The 10691-nt window shown below is 45.3% G+C and overlaps 1 protein-coding gene across 1 annotated transcript; it reads left to right on the top strand.

Annotated features, from left to right (window-relative positions):
* Nucleotides 1–4759: 4759 nt before the first annotated feature.
* On the top strand, nt 4760–9329 carry TRNT1 (tRNA nucleotidyl transferase 1). Its single transcript, XM_062500567.1, has 7 exons — nt 4760–4904; nt 5606–5799; nt 6304–6442; nt 6630–6756; nt 6934–7127; nt 7298–7548; nt 8238–9329. Exons 1-7 carry the CDS (start codon nt 4760–4762, stop codon nt 8484–8486), a joined length of 1299 nt encoding a protein of 432 aa, XP_062356551.1. The 3' UTR covers nt 8487–9329.
* Nucleotides 9330–10691: the final 1362 nt, after the last annotated feature.

Below are 10691 nucleotides of genomic sequence, written 5' to 3'. Positions count from 1 at the left end.
GTGCCTTGTCACCATTTCACAGGAGCTAAAAATGAGCACAAGCCCAAGGGTTAAACACCCAAACCATGGATCATGATCTATCCCCATGATCAAAGGAGTGAAACTGCTGCCTTGCCTTCTTTTCTTGCAGGAAAATATTTCTTGTGGGAGCTAAATTTAATATAGGTACCACTGAGCACATTTCATCTTGCTCCCTTTGCCCTCTCTGAAAAGCTGCTGGTTTCAAACCTTCATGTGGGGATGTTCAGAGCATCCATGGAATTAGAGCATTTCTCCATGAAAAGTGAGCCAGGTTCGTGTACACTGGCTTTGGGGAGAGTCCCATTTCCTCCAAGAATAGAAATAACCATATTTTAGCTCCCACTCTATATCAATAGCTGCTAACTGAGATTTACTTTCTAGTTCCGCCTCCAATAAAGCTCTCTAGACACAGTCAGTGCTCACCTCAAGGCTAATTCTCCACCGTTAATTATTGGGTGTAAGAGAAACTGCTTTGTTTGTTTCTAATTTAAATGAACAACAATTTTTAATGCTTAAACCCAGCATTTTCCTATGGATTGTTTCATGAATTATTGGGAGGAAAAAAAAATCTCTGTGTAACCACTCATGTATAACCTCATATAAATATGGCATTCAGAACAGCAGCTTTCCAAAATGTTCTTCCTGAAGAGAAATGCACCCTCCCAGCCCAATCTCACCACCTCCCTGGGGCACTACAGCAATTGCTCACATGGCAAACATAATATTTTCCAATGGTAATGAGCAGGAATAATCCAGGGACTGGAAGCACTCCCACTGATCACAGTTGGAATAATTCTGCTGTACAGTAACTATTTTTCAAAATGCAGTCTGAGTGCTGAGTTCATTAAAATGACACATCATCTACAGTAGAGTGTGTTTTTAATGTCCAAGTCCCCTCATTATCTATATCCACATTTTGTGCCTCTCTGCTTTCCTGACAGCCCAAATGTGCACAAGGCCAGCTGAAAACTCGGGAGTTTGCTAATGGATAATTCCTGGGGGGCCAGGGTTTTATTTTGTGTACACTGGGCTATGGAATGACATCTTGGCCACACATTTTGGTTCTCCCAAAATGTAGCAAATCACAGACAATGGGACAAATATTCTTTACAGCACACATTTATGTCTGCACAAATTACTGGCATCAGGCTTTCTTTGCTGCTTCAAGAAACAACCTTTCATTTACCTGATGAGACTATTAAATACTCTAATAACTTTTCTCTCTGTTTAGAAGCAAAAATTCATTATCCTCACATCCATGAAAATAAAAAGCAACTTTAGGAAAGAAGCTTCATTAGTTTCACTGCTGAGAGCATTCATTCTTCCTTTTTCTTAAAAAAAAGCAATGACTTCAGTACATTATTTTTAAAAAAAGTCTTTTAAAAGCCTCATGTTTTGCAAGTGCTTAGCATTCACATCTGATTGAATAATGTCAGTGTGTTGCTTTCAGGCATTACCATAACTGCAACAGATGACTCTCCCAAGGGTTTATTTCAAGTGGTTTTGGCTACCTGTGGATTTTTATTTTTTTTTTTTAATTTGTCCACAGAAAGTTAAGGGTTCTGATTTTTCTTTTCCCTATACTTTCAAAAAGATCCTAAAGATTTTTTTTTCCTTCCCAAAAGCATGCATGTATGAGATCTTAGATTTTCTGTGCAGCACATTACTGACCTGAAACTGGATATGAAATGTTACTGTAATTCAGATGAGTCCTAAATTATTATCCTGCTCTTTTCAGTCTATTTTTTCTTGCTTTGTTTTCCAAAATGCTATTTTTCTTTTTCTTGCTGCCAGACTAAGACTGAAAGCACAGCTTTTGGAAGCTGCACCTGTAAGACCACAACCCCTGAGAACAAACTGCAGTCTGTGATACCCTGTTTAATGGGAGAAATTGCTGAAAAAAGAAGCAAATAAGTATATGCAAGTAAAGATGGAAACTAGAAGGCTACAGGAGGATTGTGCTCCTCACAAAAATAGATATGGGAAGTTTTCAGGACAAAGATTTGACTATGTTTTGGTTATATAAGTAATAAGCAGAGGGTAAAGGGGATATTCCCTTTGTGCAAGGAATATATCCCTTTTAGAAGGACAGCAGAAACCCAAAGCACAAAAACCAGCCTCCTAAAAGTAAAGATCTTCTCCCTTACATTGATGTGTCCCAGTTCCTCACAAGCAACGAAGAAGCAGCAGATTCCAGGAGCTTTTCCCAGTGAAAACTGACTTTAAAAAGCAGGACCTTTGCAGCCTTCAGAGCAAGGACGAGGCAGACCCAAAGCACACCAGACCCCTGGGAGGTTACCTGGGGATCTCAGAGTCCTGTGAAGAGCTGGGTGTGTTTGTTCCCCATCCTCGGGGTGCTCTCCCTGGGGGTTTCTTTTATAACTGCTGCCTTTAAGTGCCAGCGGGGTTGGCACCTCAGAAGAGATGGCAGAGGACGAGCGAGATAAGCACGCCTTGAAAAAGGGAACTGAGGATTTAACCACAAGGTGGAAGGCTCCATACAAGCACAATCCAGCCCAGAAATGGGTTTATTGCCATGAATTATATACGATGGTCTGAGAGTTCTCTGATGACTTTTCAAGAGCAGGAATGTGATGGCTGACCTCAAAGAAATAACCCACAGCCACTGCTGATATCCCAATTTGTTCTTCCTCTAGAAAAATCAAACCCGGACATTGCTGGAAAACTGTCCATGTTTCGTCCAGTTTTTTTTACTGGTACCAGAGCAAAACCAGTTTCCTAATACTGTGCTGAGAGCTTTGAGCTGTGATCGCCAGGGTTGGATAACCTCTGTACTGCCCAGAGAAGCTGGGGATCCCCATCCCTGGAAGTGTTCAGGGTTGGATGGGGCTCGTGGAAGGTGTCCCTGCCTGTGGCAGGCTGTTGGAACAAGATGATTTTTAAGCTCCCTTCCAGCCCAACCCATTCCATGACTCTACGATGGTAATGCAGGCTCACAAACAGGAGAGGGAACAGAATCCAACCCAAGGGACGACCCTGCAGAAAGTGGGGCCATATGTGATGGAGTTAGAGGAAGGAGGAGAAGAAGGCTAATGACTCACCCTCATTAACAACCTGGAATCCAAGTTATTAATGTGCAGGTGACACAAGCTTGGAGGGGCGAGTGTTCTGGGGCTCAGGATACAATTAAAGCTCCTTCCAAATTGGTGGAAATGGGTGTAATTCAATGCGGGCAAGATCTCAACTGCATTTACACATTATCAAGTGCACATTAATAGCTGTAAATAATCGATTATCACACATCTCACTGATATCTGCTCCTCAGAACAGGAGGGGGTTTTAGGTCAGTGGAGGAGTCCCCATTCCTGGGGCAATTTAAAGCTGTGTGGATGTGGCACTTGGGGACAGGGTTTGGTGGCGAGCCCGCAGTGCTGGGGAGCAGCTGGACTTGCTGATCTTAAAGGGCTTTTCCAAAAGTATCACTTTGTGATTTCAATGATTCAAACATTTAAATGCTGCCTAATTCCTTCTCATCGGGGAGAAGAAACCCGTAAATGCCATCCCAGTTATTTTGCCATTACCAAACCACGTAATTTTCCTCCTGCTACGACTTATATTCCTGTTCTAAGTACTTTTCTCTAAACTGAGACAAAGCCAGGGTAAATTATGTCTGCTATGGAACGCTGTGTCCAGTTCTGTCCCCTCCGTTTAGGGAGGACATTGAGATGCTCAAACACATGCAGAGGAGACAACGAACCCTGTGAGGAATGGCTGAAGGAGCTGGGGTTGTTTATCCTGGAGAAAAGGAGACTCAGAGGTGACCTTGTCACTCTGTAACTCCCTGAAAAGTGTCCGTGCTCAGCTGGGGTTGGTCTCTTTCTCCAGACAGCACTGACAGAACCAGAGGATGCAGTCTCAAGGGGCACCAGGGGAAACATTAGGAAAAAGTTTATTATTGAAAGAGCGACAAAGTACTGGAATGATCTGTCCGGGGAGGCGGTGGAGCGGCTGTGTTTAAATAAAGACTGGATGTGGTGCCATGGTCTAGGTGAGGTGTTAGGGCATGGGCTGGACTCTTGATCTTGACGGTGATTCTGTGAGTTTTTATGACTCGCTCCCGGACAGGCACAGGCGGTGGGGAACCCCGCCGGTGAAGCTGGAGCGGAGCAGAACCCGGCCCAAAGGCGGTGCCGTTCCCCGAGCCCGGCCCAAAGGCGGTGCCGTTCCCCGTTCCCAGTTCCCCGAGCCCGGCCCAAAGGCGGTGCCGTTCCCCGAGCCCGGCCCAAAGGCGGTGCCGTTCCCCGTTCCCCGTTCCCACAGCCCGGCCCAAAGGCGGTGCCGTTCCCCGTTCCCCGTTCCCACAGCCCGGCCCAAAGGCGGTGCCGTTCCCCGTTCCCCGTTCCCCGAGCCCGGCCCAAAGGCGGTGCCGTTCCCCGTTCCCAGTTCCCCGAGCCCGGCCCAAAGGCGGTGCCGTTCCCCGAGCCCGGCCCAAAGGCGGTGCCGTTCCCCGTTCCCCGAGCCCGGCCCAAAGGCGGTGCCGTTCCCCGTTCCCCGTTCCCACAGCCCGGCCCAAAGGCGGTGCCGTTCCCCGAGCCCGGCCCAAAGGCGGTGCCGTTCCCCGTTCCCCGAGCCCGGCCCAAAGGCGGTGCCGTTCCCCAGTTCCCGTTCCCCGGCGCTGCTCTGAGCTCATCTCCCGGCGCCGCCGCTGCGGAGCCGGGCCCGGCTGTGTGGGTGAGTGCGGGCGGCGGGGCCGGGCGGCGGAGCGGCCGTGCCTCACATGTGGGCTGAGCTCTTGGTTGTGCCCCGCAGGGCCGGGCTGCGGCTGCTGCTGCTGCGGGGCCGGAGCGGCGGGAGCGGCACCATGAGGCTGCAGGCCCCGCAGTTCCAGGCGCTCTTCACGCCGGGGCTGCGCAGCGTGGCCGGTGAGTGCGGGGAGGGAGGGCCCGGAAAAAAGGCCCTGGGCGCATCCCCGGGGTGCTTCGGCTTGGGAGGGACCTTAAATCCCACCCCATCCATGGCAGGGGCACTTCCCGCTGTCCCAGGCTGCTCCGGCCCCAGTGTCCGACCTGGCCTCGGGCACTGCCAGCGATCCGGGGGCAGCCGCGGAAACCTCGCTCCTGAACCTCCCCTCCATCACCTGTTTGCCCGTCCCCCTTGCCCTGTCACTCCGTGCCCTTGTAAAAATTCTCCCCGAGCGTTTATCTGCTCCCAGAGCCTTCTCCAGGCCGAACACGCTCAGCCATTCTCCGGGACACTCAGAGCTCCTTTTCCCCTTTGGAGGCCCATTCCATGATGCTCTGTTGTTCCTGGAGAAATTTGGGTTCACGGCTCACTGTGCTCTGCCGTAAATAATCTGAATTGTTTCCCCTTGTCGTCCCCTGGTTGTTCAAAACGATCCCCTGGACCTGCCAATATTTTTGTTTACAGAAAAATAAATGACAGGAAAAATACCTGTGGGTGCCCAGCTGTGCCACGAATTAGTGCATTTTGCATGAAGCTGTGAGTTACTTGCTGCATGTTTGAGTGTTTATTGCTACATGTATGATGTTAATTTTGTGAGAAGGCACCTTATGGCTGATTGTGCCATGGGTTTACTGCTGTTTGCTTTTCCTTCCCTTCCCAGAACTGTTTGAGAAGAAGAACTATGAGCTGAGAATAGCAGGTGGGGCTGTGAGGGATTTACTGAGTGGAGTGACACCACAAGACATCGATTTTGCCACCACAGCTACACCAGCAGAGATGAAGGAAATGTTCACAGCAGCTGGGGTTCGTCTGATCAATAACAAAGGAGAAAAACACGGAACCATCACTGCCAGGGTTGGTTTGGGACTTGTTTGGATCTTTTCTACCTGTCTGTAGATGATGTCCAATAGAAAATCTGCTCCTTATTTGTTAATATATCACAGCAAGAGTGTAAATGAGATCCTGCTTTAACACCTGGAGTGATGTTTTTGATTATTCATTGTAGAATTCAAGTAGTTATCATATTTTAATGCATGTAACCCATTCATGCTGCTGTGAAATCACCAGAAAAGATAATGTTGGCTGCCCACACATGATCCTAAGGTTTCCTGCTCCTGATTTCCTCTCAAGTTCTGTTTTCTCTACCTTGCTCTTAATCCATCTTGTGCAGGCTCTGTAGAGAATAAATAATGTCAAGATTATTCTCAGAAGTTCCTATTTCTCATTCTATGAAAACAGTGCTGTGCATGTATCTACCCACTGTACACAAACAGAGGGCTGAAAAAAATGGGCATTTCATTTTGGCATTTCATTTCATGTTGTGGTTGTGTTGAGTAATGATGTCTGTGGGATTTGCAGCTCCATGAACAGAATTTTGAAATTACCACTCTCCGAATAGATGTTGTCACCGATGGACGGCACGCAGAGGTGGAGTTCACCACTGACTGGCACAAGGATGCTGAGAGGAGGGATCTCACTGTCAACTCCATGTTTTTAGGTAAATTTGGAAAACTGTTACGTAGATGAAGCAGTGAATTTGAGTTTTGCCAGTGAATTGTGTCTCAAAGGTCTGTATAAATACATGAGATAATCTGACAAATCCCACATGTTCTCGTTTCCAAATGAGTGTTCCATTGTGTCAGCCCCGTTTGGAAATTCATACTCTGTTTTCTCATTTTTTCTAGGTTTGGATGGGACTCTCTATGATTTCTTTAATGGCTATGAAGACTTGAAAAACAAGAAAATCAGATTTGTGGGGAAGGCAGCTGAGAGAATACAAGAAGATTATTTAAGAATCCTGAGATACTTCAGGTGAGAGGTTTTGCCTTGCCTTGATAAACAAATGGTATAAAGTTTCAAAAACATGTAAAAATACACCAGTGATGCAGAAGGAGTTGTAGTTGTCATAGTTCCTTTCCAACCTAAATGATTTTATGATTGTAAGTGGAATAGTTTTCTAGTCTAACATCCAGAGAGTTTATTTGGCAGATTTTATGGAAGAATTGCAGAGAAACCTGGAGATCATGAGCCCAGTACACTGCAAGCAATTAAAGAAAATGCCAAAGGCTTGGCTGGAATATCAGGAGAAAGGATTTGGGTGGAACTGAAAAAAATTCTTCTTGGAAACCATGTCAATCATTTGGTTCAACTTATGTATGAGCTGGATATTGCCCAGTACATAGGTAAAGTGAAATGAAGTTTGATTTCCTACTCCTGTATCTTATACAGACAAAATTTTGTGGCAGATTGAGATCAAACTTGGGTTTACACAGAAATCAGATTTTATTTTATTTTTATCCTGTGCTAACTCCCACTTTTCTTATTAACACTTCCTTGCACTTTGTGTTTTTAGGGTTACCACTCGATGGGAATTTAGAGGAATTTGCCCAAGTCACTAAAAACATCCAAAACCTGTCTCCAAAACCTGTGACTGTCCTGACATCCTTGTTCAGGGGGAAGGATGATGTCACAAACCTGGACCTGAGGCTGAAAATCTCCAAGGAGGAAAAAAACCTTGGCCTTTTCTTGGTGAAGCACAGGCAGGAGCTGACCAAAGCCCCGGGGCCAGAACCACTTAGACCATATCAGGACTTCCTGATGGATGTGAGTGTAGTTCAGATGGCTTCATTTGGGGCTTCACAGTACTGAATTCATTTTAAGACATTTCTAAAAAACAAATCTTCTGTATTTTAGCAGTTCTGAGCACTTTGTGCTCAATTTTTGGACTGATTTTAAAGTCAGGCTGAAAAATGTCACATTCAATTTCTTGTGACCTTACCTGGGACTGGCAGGTTGCTGTGCTGACCTGTTGAAATATAAAACAGGAGCTGGACCTCAAGGAGAATTTGGCTTTTTTTTTTTTTTTAACTGTGAAATTCAGCTGTGAATGGAAAATCAGTGCAATTCTTGGTGTTCCTCCCAAGGCCCACTGTTCCTTAGGCAGCCCTGGGATGTTCTTCCACAGCAAATGAATTCTGCACCTCTAGAGCAGCCCCTGATAGTGAGGGCAAGAACCAGTCCCCAGGGCCAGGCCCATCCACCACAGGAAAGGTGATGGAAAAGGATTACAGCTATTACCTGGGATTCAGGGAGTTTCCAAGGATCTCCAAGACTCAGTTTTAACACCTGTGAGACAGGAGAGATCCTTGCTTCCATAGTCCCAGCTTGTCCAAGATCTTTGCTAACAAGGAGTAATGGGAATAGAACAGTGGCTGAGCCCCCTTGGAGCTGTTTCTGCTGTTTAACACTGAACCCTCTCTTTTATTTTTTTTTTTTTCCTTTTTTTCTCCTAGTCTAGGGAAGCTAACACCAATTCCAAGATCTTTGAGCTCCTGAAGTACCAAGGAGAGGAGAAGCTTTTAAAAGAAATGCAGGACTGGACTGTGCCCTCTTTCCCTGTCAGTGGCCACGACCTCCGGAAGATGGGGGTGTCCTCTGGGAAGGAAATTGGGACAGCACTGCAGCAGCTGAGGGATGAGTGGAAAAAGAGTGGATACCACATGGATAAAGAGGAACTGCTGAGCTGCCTGAAGAAGCTGTGAAGTGAATAATAACAGAACTGTTTGTGCCCTGATCCGAGTGGAACTGAGCCTCTCACAGCTAGCTGAGCATGTCACGTTTAACATTCTCATTACTAATTCCTGACTTCTGCAAGGAGGTAATAATGTCACCCTGTTTGCCAAATTCCACCTCCTCAACCTGTCTTTGCTGGTTTTAGTGATACTTACTGTTTTATCATGACTTAGGGCATTGGAGGTGAGGGCAAGATTTTTCTCCTTCTTTCTATATCCAAAAAAACCCAAAATTCCCCCCCCAAAAGGTTCTTTGCATCCTCTAGATGCAAATCAAAAATCATGGAGAGGTTTTCATGTGCCTAGGAGACTGTGTGGAAATAAAAGGTTCTACTTTAACTCTTTTTTGTACTTAAAACTGGATAACAGATAGAAATACTCACTCCAGCAGTCCCCAAAAGCCTTGCCATGGAAAACCAGGCTGTTTTCTAGGACTGATTTTATATTCCAGAATCAGTTTTAGGTTAAAAGGATGACTTGTCTGAATGAGCATCATGAATTTTCAGTAGTTTTTCAGTAACTTATCACTGAATAACTAAATCCACAGTAAGCTGGTGAAGGTTCTACGTTGGATTTTCAACTTCAGGTGTGAAACAAACTATTAATTAACAAGGGAAGATCCAGCTCCTTGCCTTGGGCATTTGGGGATTGGGTGCAGAGCTCTTCCTGGTCTTTATGAATGTCTTCCTGTCCTTGGGATTTTTTTGGCGTGCTGTTAAAAGATCTGAGAGCAGATCTGGTGTGTATAAATCTTGTTGCAGGTTGAAGTTTTCCTGCAGAACCATGGTAACAAATAAATTCCTTTGGATTTCATTTTCCTTGCATATCATTTTGCAACACTAGATGGCAACACTGCAGCAATGCTGGGGAAAAAAAAAAAAAAAAAACAAAAAAACCCCAGCATTTCGGGCTTACACACAACCTCCCAGCTGCCTTTGATTTTCCTGGGATGTCTGGTCCTTTAACTAAATTATCCTGAAGGTGCCTGGGAATTTGTGGGAGCCAGCAAGGGAAGAGGGAAAGTGCTGTTTGTAAGGAAGGCAAATCTCCCAAGAAAAGGCTGGGGCTTAATTGAATGAGGTGATTAAATTGAAGCCTCTTTTGTGTAATTTCTGCAACTACTGAAATCTTGGGAGGGAGGGTGACAAAATTCAGGGCTGTAGAGAGTCCTTTAAAGATTTCACCAAAGTGAAAATCAGCTTTAGGGCTATGGCTGTGGAGATGGTAAAATACTGATTTAAATTTACCCAAAACTGCTGTCAGGATCCAACTCCCTGTGGAGAAAGGATTTTTAAGGACAAAAGCTTCAAATGGATGATCTTGGCATAGATCAAATGGATACTTTGGACAAAGTTTAGCAAGGAGAGCTTCCCAAGAGTGCTGAACTTCAATTTAATCAGAATTATTTGCTACACAGTATAGGGAGTTACAGCTGCTGTAGAGTGCATTATTAAATTATCAGTAGGTAGAAATCGATGGGTTTAATTGGAGATTATCTGGCCAAGCTGGTCACTAAAAGCAGGGAGAACCCCATGTCCTGCATCCCTCACTGGGAACACAAAGGATCCTGCTACAAATCCCCAGAAACCAGCAAAACCAGATTATTCCACAAGCACCTTCATGAACAGTCCTGCTTGGAATTCAGTTCCAACACCTCTTTAAAGATCAGCTCTTGCTTGAGGTTTCCTATTGGACTATTGAGTATCTCTGGTTATCTTCCACTAAAATTAACCCCTAGGAAAATGAAAGGCACAAGATAAAAAATACTCATGTATTTTAGGCAAGCACTGCCAGCTTGGGATCTGGAAAAATGCTGGGTTTAAATAAATATTCTTTTATCTAGTATGGGCCATTTAAAAAGCAAAGGGGGAGGGAAGAGATGAAGTTTGATACACACAGGGTCAAGTGAAGTTCTCCAATAGATTCTTGACTAATTAAATGATACTCACAATGGGTTTTAACACCTGACAACCTCCCCTCTCTCCCCTGTTCTTCCTTACCTTCTCTGTCCTGGGCCAGATGAGCCAGCATAGACTTGGAAGTGGAACTTTTACTTTTTGCAGCCAACCTGTTTAAAACACATCCTAAACCCAAACATTTCCTTTTCCCACCCCGACAATCAGCGTAACCAGGTGACTTTTGGAACAAATTGAATTTTATTCGTTGCAAATATTT

This window comes from Cinclus cinclus, chromosome 12 (assembly GCF_963662255.1).
Source record: "Cinclus cinclus chromosome 12, bCinCin1.1, whole genome shotgun sequence".
Taxonomy (NCBI): domain Eukaryota; kingdom Metazoa; phylum Chordata; class Aves; order Passeriformes; family Cinclidae; genus Cinclus; species Cinclus cinclus.
The sequence above is the reverse complement of the archived record's forward strand: the minus strand, read 5'-3'. Positions and strand labels throughout refer to the sequence as shown.